This window comes from Ruditapes philippinarum, unplaced genomic scaffold (assembly GCF_026571515.1).
Source record: "Ruditapes philippinarum isolate M1 unplaced genomic scaffold, ASM2657151v2 ctg665_1_1_1_1, whole genome shotgun sequence".
In the NCBI taxonomy this organism is placed as follows: Eukaryota; Metazoa; Mollusca; class Bivalvia; order Venerida; family Veneridae; genus Ruditapes; species Ruditapes philippinarum.
In genome coordinates this window covers 16,474-38,863 of record NW_026865684.1, presented here as the reverse complement: position 1 = coordinate 38,863, position 22,390 = coordinate 16,474, and the positions used below count along the sequence as shown (strand labels likewise).

The window sequence follows — 22,390 nt, the reverse complement described above, 5'->3', positions numbered from 1 at the left end:
CAAAGATGAATTTCTTATCCTTTGTTTCTTTTGATTTATGGGAGTTTGATTTATAGATTCCCGATAATATTGATTCTGTGTGTTCAATCAGATGTTTTGGCTCTTTGTGATTTCGTGTGTTTATAAAGAAGACTATGTAGAAGAATGTATGTAACCAGATTGTTGAATGGCTTGTTACAATTAAAGCATGTCGCATAAGGTTAAATAGAGATATGTTTCATGAAGAATAAATGTCGTTCAAATTGGACCATATTCAAAAGTTCATTTTTATGATTCACGAAATCTGAACTACATGTTGAATGGTCGTATAAATGACATACTCGTATATAAACAATTAAATTCAAATTTGAAAAAAAAACATTCCGAAATAAATGTTGTGTTAAGATATAAAATCGTCTGTTGATAAAGGAATCTTTTATTCTCAAGTTCCAATCCAGAATATCTATACTTATTTTGAAACGACACTTAGATATGTTGATACGGTAACAAAAATAAAATCAAACAGATGATTGTTCAAATAACGGTGCGTGCTGAAAATGAAGTTTGTTGATATTGCATGATGGCCTTTGAAATCTGTACTAGTTTAAAGTTGTCATAAATGCAAGGCTTAACGTGAAAATCACGATTTATTTCTGGAAAATTATGGACAATTTAGCATCACAAATTCCACAATGTTATTGATCAATATTAATGAAAAACTTTATTAGTTGCCCATTTTTCTTGTTTGGTGTCCTACTATAATTTCGCAAAATATATTTATTGGCCAAATACCTGTCAAGTAAGTTACTTCTGTTGCTTGTTATAAATACAGTTATAGTGATTTAGTATGTTTGCAGGTGATAAGCATCTAACATACAATTATTAAAACGTTATAAAACCCATGTTTGCATGTTTGTTTTTTTTTCTAAAGAAGGTAAATAAATTTAGTTTTGAGACAAAATGTGCTTGAAGTTAACAACAATGAATTGTGATATTAGGGTTATAATTGCACCTTTTAAAACATTGTTATTAAGCATGACTGTTTGTGTGCATTTCTAATTTAATGATTCACAGGTTTTCTTAACGATGCAACCTACTTTTTAAAAGAATAAAGGTTATATAGGATTGAAGAAGAAGTGCATTGCTTTAAATGAGAAATAACTTGCAATTAAATTTCCATTAATGATACGTATGACAATGTATTGAATTCTGCCATTTTAGGTTACAGTCATAAATCCTTAAATTATTATTATATTATTATTATAAACCACATTTCTATAGCACTCTTTTCATAAATAATAAATGTTCAAGAGTGCTTTACATAAATCCGATAAAACATAATCATATATATATATAAGACATAATGTACAACATTAATTAAGTAAACCTATTAAACAATAATGATAATCTTAAACCAGTAAAGGATGGTAAGAAATACAGACACATTTAGTTTAAAATCAAGGCTCAATTAAAATTAACACTGATAATATAGCAAAAGTAGTACATGTATGATGATTTATGAACTAACGTCCATAGAACGTTATGAAATAATGTGTTTTGAGAGCTCTCTTAAAACATGGCAAGGTATTACAGTCTCTAATGTCAGGTGGTAACGAGTTCCATAATTTCGCTGCGGCTGTCTGGAAGCACCTGTCACCATATCGTGCTGTCCGAGATTTAGGCACAACTAATGTCATTGAGTTATTCTGGGACCTCAGATTTCTGACTGGGATGTACACGTCTATCATGTATATGTCAAAATTTTATATTCGACCCGATACTCTACCGGAAGCCAGTGAAGGTCACGTAAGATAGGTGTTATGTGGTCATATTTGAGTGTTTTGGTCACAATTCTAGCTGCTGTATTTTGAACATGTTGTAACTTGGTCATTGACTGCTTAGAGACTCCATATAACAGTGCATTACAGTAGTCTAACCTAGAAGTAACAAGTGAATTTACTAGAGATTTGGTTGCTTTAACAGTAAGATAGGGTCTGAGGTGACCGATTTGTCTTAATTGTGCATAACAGTTCCTACAGACATTATTTACATGTTGTTCCATCCTCATGTTCGAGTCAAGAAATGCACCAAGATTGCGCACACTAGATGATTGGCTAATTTTCGAACCGTCGACTGTTACTGTAACATCTGAAACAGGTTGTGCGTTATGTTCAGATGAGAAGATGATCAACTCTGTTTTGTCGCCGTTTAGCTTCAGCATGTTGGCATTCATCCAACTTACAATATCTTCAAGACATCTTTCAATACGGTTTATATTCTCCTGAATTGAAATATTAGTCACTGGTTTGAAGGATAGATAGAGTTGTGAGTCATCTGCGAAGAAATGGTTGTTTAGATCATGTTTACGGCAGATTTCTCCGACAGGTTTCGTATACATCACATAGCTCTTGGGTCCCAGGACAGACCCTTGAGGTACACTGTACTCCATGTGGACTGGCTGTGATAGTTTGTTGTTTATGCATACAGTCTGGTATCGGTCGGTCAGGTATGACGTCATCCATGCGAGTGGCTTGCCTGTAATTCCAAAGTGTCGTTCAAGGCGGCGAAGGAGCGTTCCGTGATCAATTGTATCAAAAGCAGCAGACAAATCAAGCATCACGAGAATAGTCACATTGTTATTATCCAAAGACCGTAGAATGTCATTTTGAACTTTTAACAATGCAGTCCACGGCGAATGGAACTTGCGATAAGCAGATTGGTTGACCTCGTGTAGATTATTTGTCTTCAGATGGCTCTCAATTCGTACGTCAACGACCTTTTCCAAGATTTTAGACAGGAATGGCAAGTTAGACACAGGCCTATAGTTTTTCAGTTCGTTAGGATCTAGATTTGGTTTCTTTAGAAGTGGTCTTATTCGTGAGTGTTTGAACATTTTTGGTACATAAGCAGCATCCAAGGACACGTTTATAAAACTGGTTATCACTGGTGTTAGTTCATCTTATCATTCTTTTAACAGCCATGTTGGAATGGGATCTAACTCACAGGATTTGGTGGCTGATTTTTTAATCAATGCTTTTACTTCTTGCACTGTGGTTGGAGCAAACACAGTATATTTGACACCCGTATATTCAGATTCCATATCTACATTATCAGGTACCGATTGTGTTTGAGAACGTATGTTATTCCTTATTGTTTCAATCTTTCCGATAAAGAAGTCACTGAATTTCTGGGCAAGGTGCTCTGAAGATGAATCAAATGGTAGAATCACTTCATGTGTATCTCCAAGTAGACCTTAAAGATGTCGAGACAACACCTTTTGAGAAGAACAAATGTCACGATTGTCTCATTTAACTGCATTTTATCGTGCAGAAAATAATACATATACTCTTATTTCAGTGCAAAGATCATTAATTTCATTTGTACTTTTAGTAAATATATAATAATCAAATGATCTTTTCAGTGTGTGTGACATTTTATTGATCAGATCAGATTATCTTTGATATTTGACTATAGAAAATCATCACTCACTTTGCTCCGAAAAAGAAATAAGGTATTTTTCCTCACTGGAACGTCGTCTATATGAGTATATATTGTTTACAATGTAGTATATTTCCTTCCTCTTGTTCCTTGTTTTGCATTGTTTAATTAAGTATTCCAGCCAGCTTAAAAAAGCGGAAGAAAACAACCAAATGTAACTCCACGTATAAAAATAATAAACATTGTATTTTCATAATCTTGTATTTCTTTAAATCAGGATTACGTATATTTCGGTAAATGCAGTGCTAAAGGGTGGTATTAACTATAATTATAATAATGTAAATAAGTTTCTCGAACTTTGATTGGCTTACACGTTTTGTAAAACGAAGCGGTATATACCGTGAAGAACAACCGAAACGCTTATAAATAACAACGTATTTCTACATCACACGTGGTAACCTACGTGTTTGCATAAAAATCATTTTTGCTTCTTATGCTTAATGCCATATTTCTCGATTTAAATGCCATTTCTGAATAAAAAATCGTTAAATGTTACACAGCTATAAAACCGTGTTTATATATTATTGCTTAACTCATGTAAGTTTTCGGTTATTGGTTATTTAAACCTTATATAATTAATGTCATTTGGTACAAATGTTTTTTGAAATATATTGTTTAAAACATTTTTCAATTCGAGTAAGCAACATCTATTTCTGTAACAACCATATATTGTATAATGTTTAGAATATTTTTATATAATAATTGGTTTTAATTAGCATACGTTATATTAAAATAGACTATGATAACACCTTTATCAAAATACACAATTTAATAAAATATGATAAACAAGATCAACAAGGAAAGGCGGCGTTCAATGAACGCAATCCCCGCACGACCTAGCAACAAGACTTGATTTGTGGCTTTATATTTGCTACCATGATCGTGTCCTGTTATTTCCTTTTATTTCTACGAGATAAATCGTGTTTTGTTATCTCGGTTTTATAGTGACTTATTTAGAATAAACGTTAAAGTAAATCATGGGAATCATAAAGTATCAGGAACGTGTCACGGTCATCACGTATCATTGTATGAACAAACTGGTCGTAATTCCATTTTTGTCGTGGCTTACAAATATTTTAAGTGTTACAGGACTAATTTGTATTGCATTTAATGTATCATTGTTGCTAGTTTAGTTAAACATATTTAGTCTCAGAATATGTACATAAAAACATTTGAAATATATACACATACAAAATTTGACAATTATCAAAGAAGAGGATTAGAACGAAAGACTAGGTTTATAGAATTCTTCTCCTTTTAGTTGTTAAAAATTTCGTTGTCGAACTGGTGATGTAAATTTTTCTGAGAAAAATATATATAACCACACGTATAACAGAAACAAATATATATGGAGTATGAAAGAAGTAGTAATTCAATTACACAAAAGAGAAAGAGGGGAAGAGGATCTCATAATTATTTGTTATGTGTTAAATAGTTAAAGGAATCTTTTAGTTTTTGCTATAAAAGACTGCACGTTAGAGAATATTATTGAATTATCATCATCTGATAGGCCCGGGTTTCCGAAGAGAAGAATATCGATATTGATATCAAAAGCTTGAATATTAATAAATAATTCATGTCGGTACAAATTGTAGAGATAACATTCAAAGAAGAAGTGATGGTTGGTTTCGACTTTACCACATTCACATAAAGGTGAGGGAGACATCTTTCTTAGAAAAGATGATAATTTAAAGAACTGCATTTTGTGCGAAGACGTGTATGGAGAACCTGTAATTTTCTGTTACAAGAGTAACATTGTTGCTATCAATTAGAATGTTTTTTTATTTAGATTGTGTAAGAAGTGTTTAGCTTTTAGATACACTTTCGAACCAACAAGTACTGAGCCATGAGTGTAAAGTTTCTTGCTCAAGGAAACGAAAAAATCGTGAAACAAAGTGATCCCTCGGAAGCATTAATCACAACAAATTCACAAGAAAATTGCAGACTCGGTTTTATTGAGTCTGTACATGAGGGATAATGAATATGTGCAACATCCCTCTCGCCCCCTAGCAGAGCGGTACTCAATTCTCAACACTTAATAGTGCTGGCATCAATGATCCCGACGGACCAAAAAAATATAACAACACTGAAGTGAAGTACGGGGCAACTTTTTACAGCTGCCACACAGCACTTGACACCTGCTTGTCCCTTGAAGGGTTTGAACCTATATGGATAGTAATCATGTCATGACTACTATTCCAACACGTTAACCAGTCGACCATGCCGCCACATGTCGCTAACAATTGAATATATAAAGTAATGTTTTTAATTTTAGAGTATAAAATATAACATAAGTATAAATCGGAAATGTAAAATATGTTAAATTAATTTATGATAATTAGTGATGTATCGGTAAACTTTATAAATTACATTGAAACAATGTGAAATAATAAAAGAATATTTTTTTGTAAATAACAGGACTTCTGTCTTTTAAATTTCCAATCAACAAAACCAATCAAGGCATTGATATTGCAATAGAATGGCAAAATAGAGATGTATGTACCGGTCACAGAAATATGATCTTTTCATGTTTGCCAAGCGTAAACTGTGTGTTCTGGAAGAAAATGAAACACAGAAAATATAAGAACATAATACAACAATAATAAAAATATTTTTTAATAAATATTACAATAACTTTTCAAAAATAAAATCTGGCGGTCACTCTGAAACATTAAGCAAAACAAATGTATTTGCAGACTCGGTTTGATTGTACATGGGGATATTAAAAAAGTGAATAATATAGCATCATTAAAGAAAGTCTTTTAAACACGACTATATAATTGACGCAATTGTATCTCATACCGTCTTGTCTTGTAATTTTGCCTGATTTGAAAATTTATGATTGAAAACAGCATACCACCGGATATAATTTGAACGGTTGACTTGTTTACATCAGATGCATCATTAATCATGTTGTTAAATGACATGGCCAGCGATTCCATGTGTCAGTTTTGAAGTAGATTCAAGATTAATTAGTCGGCTTTCCCCTTGAAAAAAAATCAACGGCGTATTAATTTTTGTCATTAGCAGCAGGGATCGATATTTTTATAGAGGAAATCGTTTTTATCTTTTGGGAAATTATAATCAGTACAATCTAGACGGAATGATCATTTATAATAACCTTTTAAATAGATGTTTGCCAATACCGACCGCAACCTTTAGAAGAAAGACATAGAGATAAAAGATGTAATATGTAAATTTGCGAATGAATTTCCTTTATATCGTATGAGGTAGTTCCAAAGAAATGGGTGGTGCACAATACCGAAGTTGTTGATACTATCATTGTTTTAAATGCATTCATTACCTAAAATATGGTAACGTAGAATGTTTTATGAATCATATACGTGGGCCGTCCGTTGCCGAGTAGTTGAGGTCTTTGACATCAAACCATTTGCAACTAACCGCCGTGCGTTAGAATCCCACAATGGACGTAGGATTATTTCACGTGATGAAGGTATCCAGCTAGCCTATGGAACGCCGGTGATTTTACTCAAGTACCCGTTTGTCACTAAAATATTGCACGGAGTTCTTCAGACTGGAAAGTCGCCAAATGACCTCTACTGTGGTGTAAATCTTTAACGTATAATACTACATGCGTTTCCCTACATCTTCAAACAAGTCACGTTAAGTATGTATCATTAAACATAAATAATCATTCCAGTAATTGAACTTTATGTCATCAATCTTTAGATTTGCATACTAATACTCAATACAAAAAATACCTACGTCAAAGATGCTTTAAAGGGAGACACAGGCAAAATTTTCATTTCTTAGTTTTGAATATTTCATTCCTTATTCTTAAAATGCCATCAAAATAAATAATACTTTACGTTCACGCGAAGTTATAAAAAAAATCTGTAAATATTTCATTCCCAAATAGTTAATGCTATTTTGAAAACCTGTTTATTCATTTTATTGATTTAAAAGTGTAACAATATCTCTGAAACAATCTTTTCCGGACAAGTAACATACCTAATGGTATATTTGTTAAACGGACATATTTTGCACCTTTTACATTTGGAATTTTTAAATCAAATGTAAATTCAATATTAAAAAGAGTGATTTGTATATATGATTAATTCCACGTCTTACTCGTAGATAATTAGATCTCTACAGATGATATAATAATATGATAGTAATGGTGTGTTAAATAAAAATACAAATATTTTGTAGAGTTTAATATTATTCAATTAATATCAAATTTAATCCAATGTGAAAATCAGGAAGAACAATACATGTATTGTATAAATTTTACAAAATCGGATGCTTTATACATGAATTTGTGCGTTGAGTTATTTTATTCTACATTCATAAACTTAAAAGAATATATGAAAATGTTATTGGTATATCTTAATGCAATACAATCTTTTTTCCACATATGAATTAATTATAAGCAAAATTTGGTCGTGGTGTTTTTACAAATTGTTTATTTTAGTTATTGAAATATGGTACTTCATTACACTTAAAAATCATTTACCAAATAATAATTGGTTTATCTAAATCAATTCACACATTGTTAAAAAATAAATTTAATATCAGAAAATATAATATTTTATGCATGGATTAGAAAAGAGCGGCATATACCATATAATTCCTTTAGCCATTATTGAATTCATTAAAAGGGATAAGTAACCCATTGATGACTAAATCAAAACATAATCTCTTTTTTGTGATGAAAATATACTGCCAAATTATTTCTTTTAGTAATGGAATCAAATAATCATTTTACTATGTAACTAAAAGCTGCTTAAGAGACATATCTCGAGGTTATTACAGCGTCTGCAATAGAATAATGGATAATTATATTTATCAAAATGATGATTGTTATTATGCTTTAAGAATAACAATGGATATCTTATTAAAATTAAAAATCTTTTGAAAGTAAATGTAAAGCTTATCGTGAGTGAACTGTTTATTTTTTTGTTTTTTGTTTTTTTTTTTTTTTTCTTTTTTTTTTTTTTTTAAATTCATTTAACATATCATCAGATAAATGGTATGATTTTATGATTGTTAAATTAAAGCGTCTTGTATTGCACAACGTTAATTCTGAGATTTATAAATAAAATTCTCAATTTCAAAACGAGAAAATGCTTTTACTGTCACATGTATTTGTAACAACAACTTCACATGAAATCAGTTAAAAACTTCCCAGTTGTTCTGCTATAATGGTTTCCTTGATGTGTTTATATGAAGAAAAAGAGAAATACAGCAAGGAATCCCAAGAGTAGGCTAACGACAAATAATTAACTGGGAAGTTTTAACTGATTTCAATTGTAATTGCTTGTATTGCGCAACGTTTATTCTGAGATTTATAAATAAAATTCTCAATTTCAAAACGAGAAAATGCTTTTACTGTTACATGTATTTGTTACAACAACTTCACCTGAAATTAGTTAAAAACTTCTCAGTTGTTCTGCTATAAGGGTTTCCTTGATGTATTTATATGAAGAAAATGAGAAATACAGCAATGGATCCCTTACAGTAGGCTTACGCCAATTAAATAACTTGGAAGTTTGAACTGATTTCAATTGTAATTGCTTGTATGGATACATCTAATTGATATTCTACTATTGTTTTATATCAAAACATCAATGTACGTTTTGTACGTGTTACGTACACGTCCCTTTGGAAAAAGGCATATGACGATTATAAAACTGAGATTTTGTTAGTCTGTTTTCTGTGTTTAAATGAATCATTTCATGTTAAGCTCAACACAAAAAATAAGAAAACAACAGCCATTCTTGCAAACATAACCTAAAATAGATCTTGAATCTTGAAAATGGTTCATTAAATGTTTTTTAAGATTTTCCTATATTGTTAAATTAATCCCGGGTTTTTAAATTGTTTCAGTCCTCTACCTAATTTTAAGGTATTTTTTATGGTGTAATTTGGTTTATGTTAGGTGAGCCCGTGCGTTTTAAAGATAGTTAGTTAAGTCATTGCATGCCAGCAAAACATTCATAAAATATATCATACTGGCACTTTGCCAAACAACTGCAACTTAAATCAAAAAGTGTCTACAATTTAAAAAGATTGACATTTTGAATGTCATTTCATGCCAAGCTTAAACTATTGCGTGTATCTTTAAAAACTGTTTTTAAAGTATCCTGCAGATGCAAATTGTATGCCCTTTATAAACAGACTAAATCCTCTGAAAACAGTAGCGTCAGGGGATTTGAATGTTATAAGATGTACTACAAATGCACTGTTAAAATCCATAAACCACAGAGTTATCGTCTTGTTGACTAGTCATTATGCTTTAAGTCAAACAGAGACTACGAGCAATATATCTTGCAAATTTGAAATACAATTTATAACATGATTTATGACCTTCTGGTGAAAATAGCGACTAGACACTGAGCTAAGGGACCAAAAAAGGTCTGCAAAATTTCTTTCATCAAGATTTTAAAATCGAAAACCGTGATTTATTTCTGTTTTTATCAAGATAAAAGTTGAAAAATGAGAATAAAATACCAATGCTATTTCTGAACGGTCGTTAGAAAAGGTCGGTGAACATAAGAACATATGTTTCATCTCGATAACGAAAAACTGTTTCATCATTCCAATTTAGATTTAGGTTTTTTTAATGTCGTTGCTTTAAATACAAAGTCATCATTTTCAGTAACATTTGTTTTTATGTGTTAAAGGTGTAAAATAGTGTATCACACGCCATGAATGAGTATATAACTATTATTTCTATTCTTATCATACTTTGAATGTTACGAAGTGTTGGGGGCTGACAACAAACGGTTATCATTGTTGTATTACAGTCAACGAACTTTCTGAAATTCTCAATGGTGGAATATACCACCAGTATGTTGGCATCAATCTGAAAGTAACAATTGACACGATGAATATTTCATTTTACGTTCACGCGAAGTTATAAAAAAAATCTGTAAATATTTCATTCCCAAATAGTTAATGCTATTTTGAAAACCTGTTTATTCATTTAATTAATTTAAAAGTGTAACAATATATCTGAAACAATCTTTTCCGGACAAGTAACATACCTAATGGTATATTTGTTAAACGGACATATTTTGCACGTTTTACATTTGGAATTTTTAAATCAAATGTAAATTTAATATTAAAAAGAGTGATTTGTATATATGATTAATTCCACGTCTTACTCGTAGATAATTAGATCTCTACAGATGATATAATAATATGATAGTAATGGTGTGTTAAATAACAATACAAATATTTTGTAGAGTTTAATATTATTCAATTAATATCAAATTTAATCCAATGTGAAAATCAGGAAGAACAATACATGTATTGTATAAATTTTACAAAATCGGATGCTTTATACATGAATTTGTCCGTTGAGTTATTTTATTCTACATTCATAAACTTAAAAGAATATATGAAAATGTTATTAGTATATCTTAATGCAATTCAATCTTTTTTCCATATATGAATCAATTATCAGAAAAATTTGGTCGTTGTGTTTTTACAAATTGTTTATATTATTTATTGAAATATGGTACTTCATTACACTTAAAAATCATTTACCAAATAATAATTGGTTTATCTAATATCAATTCACACATTGTTAAAAAATAAATTTAATATCAGAAAATATAATATTTTATGCATGGATTAGAAAAGAGCAGCATATACCATATAATTCCTTTAGCCATTATTGAATTCATTAAAAGGGATAAGTAACCCATTGATGACTAAATCAAAACATAATCTCTTTTTTGTGATGAAAATATACTGCAAAATCATTTCTTTTAGTAATGGAATCAAATAATCATTTTACTATGTAACTAAAAGCCGCTTAAGAGACATATTTCGAGATTATTACAGCAACTGCAATAGAATAATGAATAATTATATTTATCAAAATGATGATTGTTATTATGCTTTAAGAATTACAATGGATATCTTATTAAAATTAAAAATCTTTTGAAAGTAAATGTAAAGCTTATCGTGAGTGAAATGTTTTTGTTTTTGTTTTTTTTTTCTTGTTTTTTTTTTTTTAAATTCATTTAACATATCATCAGATAAATGGTATGATTTCATGATTGTTAAATTAAAGCGTCTTGTATTGTACAACGTTTTTTTCTGAAATTTATAAATAAAATTCTCAATTTCAAAACGAGAACATGCTTTTACTGTTACATGTATTTGTTTAAACAACTTCAACTGAAATCAGTTAAAATCTCCCCAGTTGTTCTGCTATAAGGGTTTCCTTGATGTAGTTTATTTTGAGATTTATAAATAAAATTCTCAGTTTCAAAACGAGAAAATGATTTTACTGTTACATGTATTTGTTACAACAACTTCACCTGAAATTAGTTAAAAACTTCTCAGTTGTTCTGCTATAAGGGTTTCCTTGATGTATTTATATGAAGAAAATGAGAAATACAGCAATGGATCCCTTACCAGTAGGCTTACGCCAATTAAATAACTTGGAAGTTTGAACTGATTTCAATTGTAATTGCTTGTATGGATACATCTAATTGATATTCTACTATTGTTTTATATCAAAACATCAATGTACGTTTTGTACGTGTTACGTACACGTCCCTTTGGAAAAAGGCATATGACGATTATAAAACTGAGATTTTGTTAGTCTGTTTTCTGTGTTTAAATGAATCATTTCATGTTAAGCTCAACACAAAAAAAGATAAGAAAACAACAGCCATTCTAGCAAACATAACCTAAAATAGATCTTGAATCTTGAAAATGGTTCATTAAATGTTCTTTAAGATGTACCTATATTATATTTTTTTTCCCGGCTTTTAAAATTGTTTCAGTCCTCTACATAATTTAACGGCCTATTTTTATGGTGTAATTTGGTTTATTTAAAGCTGTGCCCATGTGTTTTAAAGATAATCAGTTAAATCATTGCATGCCAGCAAAACATTCATAAAATGTATCCTACTGGCACTTTTCCAAACAACTGCAACTTAAATCAAAAAGTGTCTACAATTTAAAAAGATTGACATTTTGAATGTCATTTCATGCCAAGCTTAAACTATTGCGTGCATCTTTAAAAACTTTTTTTTAAGTATCCTGCAGATGCAAATGGTATGCCCTTTATAAACAGACTAAATCCTCTGAAAACAGTAGCGTCAGGGGATTTGAATGTTATAAGATGTACTACAAATGCACTGTTAAAATCCATAAACCACAGAGTTATCGTCTTGTTGACTAGTCATTATGCTTTAAGTCAAACAGAGACTACGAGCAATTTATCTTGCAAATTTGAAATACAATTTATAACATGATTTATGACCTTCTGGTGAAAATAGCGACTAGACACTGAGCTAAGGGACCTAAAAAGGTCTGCAAAATTTCTTTCATCAAGATTTTAAATTCGAAAACCGTGATTTATTTCTGTTTTTATCAAGATAAAAGTTGAAAAATGAGAATAAAAAAGCAATGCTATTTCTCGTTAGAAAAGGTCGGTGAACATAAGAAAATATGTTTCATCTCGATAACGAAAAACTGTTTCATCATTCCAATTCAGATTGAGGTTTTTTCATGTCGCGCATACATACGTTTATCTGAATAGTTAAATCACTAAGCTTGTTTTAATTTTGACCAGTCGTCAGGTTTGATCCTTAGCACAAAGCTAAGATAATAAGGTTTAATTTGTTTATTGTCCTATGATTGACTTGATTGAGAGTTTGTTACGCCCTGTACTTGCCTCTTTTGCCCTTCTCATGTGTTTTGTTTGTTGCCCTACTGCTGCAGGAGGTATTGTAATGCTGGATTTTTATTGGAACGACTCCTTTCCATATTTAATAGTATGGTTGTGTAGTTTACGGTAAGTTTCTTCCATTTTCTCTAGTTTTTTCTCCAAGTCTTCCCAACACACACGCTCCCCGGGCATCTAGTCACTTCCCCTACACCCCTTTACTTTTGTAGACCTATTAACTAACCATCGTCTTTGATTTCGGTTTTTCTATCACTCCTGTTAATTCGGTGTTTTTTCAATTCACATCCCGTCCGTGATTTGCCTTGTGCCCTGTCCTGTTTTTGCTTGGTGTTCTGCTATGCTCCTTACCAGTGCTTCTGTGTTGTTGGGTCGTGTGGGGTTGCGTTCATCAAATGTCACCCTTCCTTGTTGATCTTGTCTTTCATATAAGAACATGAAACTGAGAGCCATAGATAAATATTAACAAACCATTGTCCCACCGGCATTGTGAATTTTTATCTGCACTTATTTTAACAGCATTTAAATGTTGAATAAAAAGAGTACAGCTCTGTAACATTGCATTTATGATTATTTAATTAAGTAAAGAGGTGGTTATTTATTTTTTATTCACGACTTTTTTATTAAGAATGAATTATACGAACATTATTATGTCAGGAATACATTGATAAACTGTAGAAACTTCTTAAAATAAGACAAATTTATTTACATCATATGTACGTAGATATACACGTTGTTGTCATTTCAATAACAATTTTTGAAATGTAAGGTGCTTAGGTAGCAATAAAAACAAAACCAAATTGTCGAAATTTCGCGTCTCTTGAATTTTGAAGGAATCACGGTCCCTAGTACTGACTATAATTGCGTATTCAATCCTCTAATGGAAGGTTTGGAATCAGTTATCTTACTGAATGGAAGGGAAACATACAAAAAGCACTGAAATGAAGTACAGGGTAACATTTTACAGAAACCAGCTCTGTCCTAAAGGTACAGAATGCTAAGATCAAATGCGAAATATTCTTACAATACAAATACAAACTGAAAAAGATCAATTATAGTCGTTAATATTGTCTTTATGACATTATAATCACACTTTTGTAACTGACTTTCACACCAAAGATATTCTTAAAATTATTTCGTTTGGTGACGCATCAATTTAATGTCGCTCTACTTTGTAGCACTTTGTTTTATATGTAATCAATTTAAAACATAATATGTAAAAGACCAAAGACAAAGACCAAGACTATTTATAAAACATAGATTATTACACAATTTTCCACGTAATCCTGACTTAGAAAAACACAAAATCAAAATTGACGTCATTCAATTATCAGCAATAATTTTACTTTCTTTCACAGGGTTAAAAATGAAATATTCAAGTTTGAAAGGACTTGTTCATCTATACGTTCGTTGACGCTGTAGCTGTACTCATATGTCGCCACAATTTTGGAGATCCGTGAATGTTAGTAGAAGGTGGTCTGCTCCTTGCCTTACTCTCTTCCTTGCGCATCCCTATGGCACAAAATGCGAACTGTTTATAACACTGACGAAAGTTTTGACTGAAAATGCTATACAATACGGGGTTAGCGGCCGAATTGACGTAGGCAATGATCATTGTAAATACCAGATATGTCCAATTTTCATGAAATGTTTTTGGTGCAAATGTATTCCAGATAAGTAAGAACTGGTGCGGGGAATAGCTGAATAGGTATACAAAGACACTGAGGATAAGCATTTTCACAACACCTCTTCTTGCCTGTAATGCCTCGGAGAACCTTTCGGCAGGCATTCCATTGAGGTCCCTCGTATGGACTATCCTATACAACCGGTCTGTCCCTATGAAAAGATGTCGCGAAATTCTACAGTACAAAGTGATCTGAAGTACAAGCGGTATATAATAAAACAATAATGACTCAACGTACTTAAACACGAGGAAAACGTCCAGGTGATTTCCAGGAAATTGTAACATACAATATTTTAAGCGTTGGTCCGGTCCACTCTGGTCAAGTTTGTTGAACAATAGAGTAGGTAACCCAGCAATCCAGGCAAAAGGCCAAATGCATCCAAGTACCACCGCTAATCTTCTTTTGTTACAAAATATGTGAGCTTTTATCGGGTGAATAATCGCTATGTATCTGAAATTAAAAATAAAAATGTTAAAATGTCAATTTATATAAAATCATTTAGAATAAAAAAATCTGGAAAAAAGTGATACCTCCGAAGCATTAATCACAACAAAATTTCATAAAGACTAAAATAATTTCTAATGGTATTTAATTGTTATTATTTATTTATTTACTTGTTTGTTTGTTTGTTTTTTTTGTTGTTTATTTATTTATTTATTTATTTATTTATCTATTTATTCGGTGCGGCATCGACTTGGAGCTCAAAGCCAGATTATTTTGAAGCAGGATTGATCGGTTTGTATGTAGCCGGGATAACTTTTTACCATATTTTCTTTATAAATCTTTCTTTCCTTATTCAGAGATTATGTTGAATGAATAGTTTGTCACTTATGGTGGTATCTGAAATTACTGTTACTTATCAAGAGAAAGCCGATTAGGTGGCTCGACTAAAAATGTGTTAAATTCGGCATAAAAATTCAACTAATAAAACCAAACACTTTGAAAAAATAATGGTATGGAGGTTTATTATCTTTCATGTTGTAGTTTTGTAGTTATCATTATATCAAAAGATCTTATTTGTGAATTCTAGTGATATATTTTTCTCTCTCCCTTTTTGGCAAAATGACTTCATTTTTTACACAGCCATTTGAGTTTTCACACGTTTTTAGGGGATATTTCATTAAGGTGCTTATTCCCAGTTTTGTTCTGGAAGTTTAAAAAAACGACGTGAATAACAAATAATCATCCTGGACCATTAAGCGTTCATTTAAATGATCTGGCAATTGTTTTATCCTCCGAAGGAAAGACAGTTTTTCTCTGATAAATATCAATCTTTAACGCCTAATTACAGAATGGATTGGATAGATTGGGTTTTTAAGAGAAACACTCGTATTAATTTGGAATCAATTTTAAAGCCTGACAGGAAAAATCACGTATTTTGCCCGTTAACAACTTGATAAATGTCGTTATCTGATATAAACCAGTCGTCCGTTCAAATTATATCCGGTGTTATGTTAAAATAAATGACACATTTTACATATCTTAATGTAGGTCACACGTATTAAATGTCACAAGAAATCATTCCTTAAGAATAGGTTCTATTTTCTAACAAAATCTAAATAAACGCCGAATGTACGAATTATATACTTTGTATACAAAACAAACTTAATTTTACAGTGAAAGTTTTGAAATATTTATTATTATTATTATTATTATTATTATTATTATTATTATTATAATTATTATTATTATTTTCATCATCATCATCATCGTTTTTAATTGTATTATAGAAGCACCAGTGTTTAAACTATTAGTATATCCGACTCTAAATTATTTCATTTCAATTTAGAAATCATTTTAATAATGCTTATTCTATGATCCGCTAAAGTCACGGATTTATACTTATGTTTATATATGAAAATGGTTGAAAATGAATTTAAGAGTAAAATAGTGTGATGTGAAGAAAATGATTTATACATGATTGCAAACAGCATTTACAATTTAACAATCCACGTAAAGTACCAAACTATGTCAAAATAATCAAAAACAAACTATTACTGTGTTAATCACACAGAAATATGGTAATAGATACTGCAATATCGGTTATTAATAGCGCATAGCAGGTTAATTAATACTTGCGTCTTGAATCATTTCACTTTTCTTAAAATGTTCATTTTCCATGATGTTTAATTTTCTTGAATAGCTTATTTCGAGACATGAAGTTTTCACATTTTAATTTTTAAAACAGTCTAGTATATTAGCGATATCCAGCTATAACACATAGATTGTACACAGAACAATTATTTCTATCAAAACATTTCAAATAATAAATAAACAAATGGTAAACAAACAATATGTTATAAGTAATACAAATTTTTGACTGGTTATATATGGTACAATACAAACAATTGTAAGCCTATATTACTTTTTCAGACACGTCTTATACTGAAATTGACCATTAACAAAAGACCATTTTAAGATTTTATATGGCCTTCATTATACTCTAAACATAAGTTTCTCCAAGAAAACAAAACATGGTTACTTTATTTATTTACAGAGTCCTGTATGTAGATTAGATAGCACAGTTATTCAATAAAAAAACAACGTTACATATGTACAATATGAAAATAGTCTAAAATTAAACATTAAAACATAGTTTATTTAGTTTCATTCTGTAACGTATATTAATTCTGTTATTGGCAATGGTTGTACTTTTAGTAATAATGACGTCATATTGGCGTCTGAGTGTTTCAAAATAAAGAAATATTATAATTATGATTTACTCCCTTACTTACTTTCCTTTCTAAATAGCTCTGCATAACAATCATTTCATAAAAGTAAATGTTATATTTCGGAATATGATTTCTATGATTTATTTTTCAAAACATAAAATAATCACAGTTTCAGTTCCTCCTCTCAATCTATCCCATCATCTTAAAAAATATAGTTACAATTTCATGAAATTTGAATGTTACAAAATGCATTTCAAAGCAGGAATAAGGAATGAAGCGATGCCTTTTCTTATTAACGAGAACATTGCAATTATTCATTAACTTAACTATGATAATAATCATATATAGTTATAATAAAATCTTGGTATTGAAACTGCTTAATAATGCTAGTAAAACTTTTCTAGTTGGGTTTGTATTATTGTATTTGTCATACAAGTACGTTGATAACTCTCCATTTTAATCTGACAAGAATTATAGCATATTTTTCTTATTTATTAAAATTAATTTAATATTTATTAATAAGTACTTTACATGCACCCATACCTATGTCTCGTTGCTGAAGAAGATACCTTTTGAAAGGTATTTCATGATAAAATTATAAAATGTTTTAAAATATCTTATTACACCCTAAGTTAGAAACATATTAGTTTGATAGTAAGATTACTATTGAAAAGCAAGAAATATGATTTCATGTCAACATATAATTTATGTCAGTTCATTTGAGAAATGGTAAAAATAACAAATTATATTTTTCCTTCAATATTATTATATCATAAATTCATTGTTGCTAAATTGAAAATTAAATATCAACCAAAGCAAATGAGAAAGACAGAATTTACAATGTAACAAATGGTCAGGAGTATATATTTGGTAGAACAATTTCAATTTATGCGAGGAATGTAGCATTGAAGCTAAAAGCTGTCGTATCTTTAAATATCTCCAATGACGTTATAAGGAATTATGTTTTATATAGTATCTCTTCTAAGATAAACGATTGAGTAGTAAACGCGTGAAAGTATCTTTTCTAATCAAAAACCAATTAAGAGTTAAAAACGGACAACAGGTTATGAGCACCTGTGCCTTTGTTGACATGTATTGAATACGTTTAAACCTGATATGACCGGACATATCAAGTTGGAACATGGCATATTAATCAGTCTACCAACTTAACAATGATTCATGTTTTTCGCCTATACCTTTACACATTTTATTGGCAGTACATAAAAGCTTTCTGTAACAATAATCACTTTACAAATTGACAAAGCATAAATGACAGAATATGTTCTGTATTCTCTAGATTGTTCGTCATTGTTCGGCGTATCAGGTAATTTAGGAAATTAATTCAGGCCAATATAGGCTTTCATAATGGCCAGACAAAACGCTTAAAGACCAAATTAATCGTCTACTTTACTTCAGAAAAATTGTATCACTGACGTTAATAAATGCTTGCCGTGTGCGTTAACAAGATGATGAAGTCAGCAAACGCAACATTTCTGCAGAAGCATAATAGTAACTTAAACAGAAAACAAAATATGACAAAATAGCAAATTAAAGTCAGTAGAAATATTTTAAATGACAGCTAGTAAACGTTATAGAAAAATTATAGAGAATTCAAACATGGAAAGTCTTACAGAGGTGATTTTAATGAAAAAGTATATTTAACAATAATTGTATTTAAGAAAATTAAACACTGACGCGATGATATTAGTATCGTATACTAATAGTTTACCTTTTCATATTTTTCTCGATTTCAAATTTTATTTTTGCGCAGAAACAAGTCAGTCATATACGAGTTGGTAGATTATTGTTTTACACCAGTTTCTGTGTTGTAGGTTAAGACTCTAACATTTGGTTGTACTCATTATATGACAAATTCTTGTAATTTTGGCGTTGTATAATGAAGGAACTGATTAAACATTATCATACAGTACAGTTGTTTCCCCTAATTTTAAAAAGATACATGTTACAAATCATACACACGTACAACAGTACGTGCGAGCGAACATACCGGACAGCAAGTATTAAGGTAAATGCTGTTAATAAGAAAATAGAAATGAATTTTAAAAATAACATCACAAATGACAAAATTGAAAAGCAATTACAATCTCAGTCGTATCGGGCAGTATCTTGGCCATCAGTGGTAAGTGCAAGTTATATTTTACGCCCCCTAGCACCGACTTAGGCAGAATCAAACATTTAAACAAACTGTATATCATTTCTTTTAAATTTTAAGGAAAACAAATGAGCGCAAACGGAGAAAAGAAATCCAAATAGCTTGTTTAAATATATTTTTTTCTTCTTTACCTTCAAGTTGATGTTTTTATTTCTTTTTCTCATATAAAAATATTGATGTATGTAAAAAAGAACATTAAGAATACCAAAAGGCAGTCATACTGTATTAATAATATTTTTATGAATTATTTGTCCCATTTAATATTAAGAATTAAAATGTTTTGTTTTTTTAATTTTAATTAAATTTTACTTTAAAGTCACTCGTATCGTACAAAAAAATTCAGAGATAAACATTGGCTCTTTTTTATGAAAGCACACTTTTCAAAGTCATTCGACTTCTTTAAATTTTGATTTTACATATAATTCTTATATGAAATAATGACTTATAAATTACCAACTGGAAATTCTTTTACTTCTGAATAAGCTATCTTAATAACAAAAGCACAAACCTCTCCACTGAAAGTGCCAGTAACGTCAGTATGGACCCGTACAAAGCCGACACAAGTATGTAGCGATTTATTTTACACGCCAATAAATTCATTGTCCATCCATTGTTCTTCATGAACTCAATTATCTCGGGTATACCAAATATCATGATAATAAGATCGGCTAAAGCCAGGTTTGTTATCAGTAGATTAGTCATTGACGTCCTCATTTTCTTGTTGCACATCACAGAAATTATCACTAACAAATTCCCGCCAATTCCAATGACGCCAATTAAAATGAATATTAAGGAGCAAACTATGACAACCTCTGTTGGCGTTGTTTCGTTGTTTTCTACGGTTTTTGACACCGACAAATTTGTTACATTAGGATCCATGTATGCCATCTTCTTTTTGTTGTTTTTTGTTCTTGTTGTTTTGTTGCTGTTGCTTTGTTGTTGTTGTTTATTTATTTAAACGTTTAACAAGTTTTTAAAGTATTTCGTAAATTATTCATAGAAGTCATCCAAACAAGAAATACTATCATAATATTAATCTTATTAGTTCACGGAAATTTTCAATGCATTATCTTTATTTCCATTTTTTATCAATTGTTTTTCTCGGAATGATTGTACGTTTTTTTCATGTGTTATCATTAAAAACCATGTACCTTTGATCAAAGTTCCTCTTTGTTGAAATTAAATTTCAACAGCCAAATGTAAGGAAAACGTCTTTATTTTTAAGCGAATTATGATTTTGTCCCCACTTTTATATGCGTAATAATTATAACTGTATTTTTTATGATTATAAGACGATATAATATATACTTTAATCTGTAATAATAATAATTAAATTCTGTTAAAATACGTCCGATGGTATAACTGTTTACGTGCTCTGAAACATTGCATTTATAATTCGTATTTTAAATGTCCAATTTTGCTAAAACAAATAAGGCTATTAAGATGTAATAACACGACTAGAATAACTCATGATTACAGCCAGTTTTTTGTTTACGTTAGAATGTCAAAACAATTAAGTCTTCTAAAAGCACTACTGCCTCGATTCACTGACAATCGTCATAAAATTTTATCTTTAAATGATCGTCAATTTCCTTAACACGGAGCTTTAATGAAATCTACAATCTCTCATACAATTTCCGCCTTTCCACTTCTAGCGCAAGACAGAATCCAATATACGATCTGCGTGTTGTGGATAGACAAGCAAGCCTCTGTATCGTCATTCAAACCTATTATTTGTTTTCTGATTTCTACAATAAAAACATGTATGACCATGGGTAATTGAAGGACATTCCGGAAGAAATATCCTTGATAAGCGTGACAGGAAACATTTTGTTATTGTAAATGGAATTTCATTAAGTAATTTTAATGTTTTACTCAGTAAATGTCGTGATAGAAATCGAGAATGGCAATTATATATTGTGATTAATTGCCTTTGTATACTTAAAAAAAACAAACAATTGAATTTAACATAGAATAACAAATATAATGACCTTTATGAACATGATCGTAGTAATTTCAATTTGAATGAAAAGGTTTCAAATTTTCTATTATGTTTCAAATTTGATGGATTTCTTTCCTTAATAGCATCTATAATTGTAAATTTAATTAAAAAGCACGTGCAAGCAATGAAAAAGTATCAAGTTTGAAGTGTACGTGCAAATCATTCCAATTGGTATTTAACAAGAAATCACATACAGTGTAAAATTTCTTAATCATGTTTATCTATCATGTTTAACGTATAAAATATTTAATTGTTTTTTCATTGTTTGTTCATGTAGATTTACAGCTTTGATTAAGGTATAACTCTGAAGCAAATAATAATTATAATCAAATCTAATAAAAATACTTATTGCACTGACGGAAAAAAATATTTTAATTTTGAAATACCTTTTACTTCCCCCTGAAAGAACAATGATTTCATTCGTGGGAAAATTGATCCTAGTGTTGTCATTCAAACATTCCTAGTGATTATTGCACAAAACCTACGCACGCAGATATTCAGAAGGTTCATTTAAATACAATATCACGTGTCGTTGCACGTTTTAAATACATGTATGCCTGACTCAGGGTGCCATTTATGCAAAAGTAAAGTTTAATCCTTTCTTCTGACATTTTTAATCCCTCGACGTGTGGGCTCATGTTTTAAATGTGTCCTCATGGTTTGCCAATAGCCGAACAGATAAAGCTGTTTCTTTTTAATAATTGTTAA

At 30.2% G+C, this 22,390-nt stretch overlaps 1 protein-coding gene across 1 annotated transcript; it reads right to left on the bottom strand.

The window, feature by feature from the left end:
• Positions 1-13,800: 13,800 nt before the first annotated feature.
• On the bottom strand, positions 13,801-21,332 carry LOC132729991 (neuropeptide receptor 15-like). The gene is made up of 2 exons (XM_060715828.1): positions 20,189-21,332; positions 13,801-15,285 (listed from the first exon to the last, which is right to left on the bottom strand). The coding sequence occupies exons 1-2, from the start codon at positions 20,566-20,568 to the stop codon at positions 14,550-14,552; spliced, it is 1,116 nt and encodes a 371-aa protein (XP_060571811.1). The 5' UTR covers positions 20,569-21,332; the 3' UTR covers positions 13,801-14,549.
• Between the last annotated feature and the right edge of the window lie 1,058 nt (positions 21,333-22,390).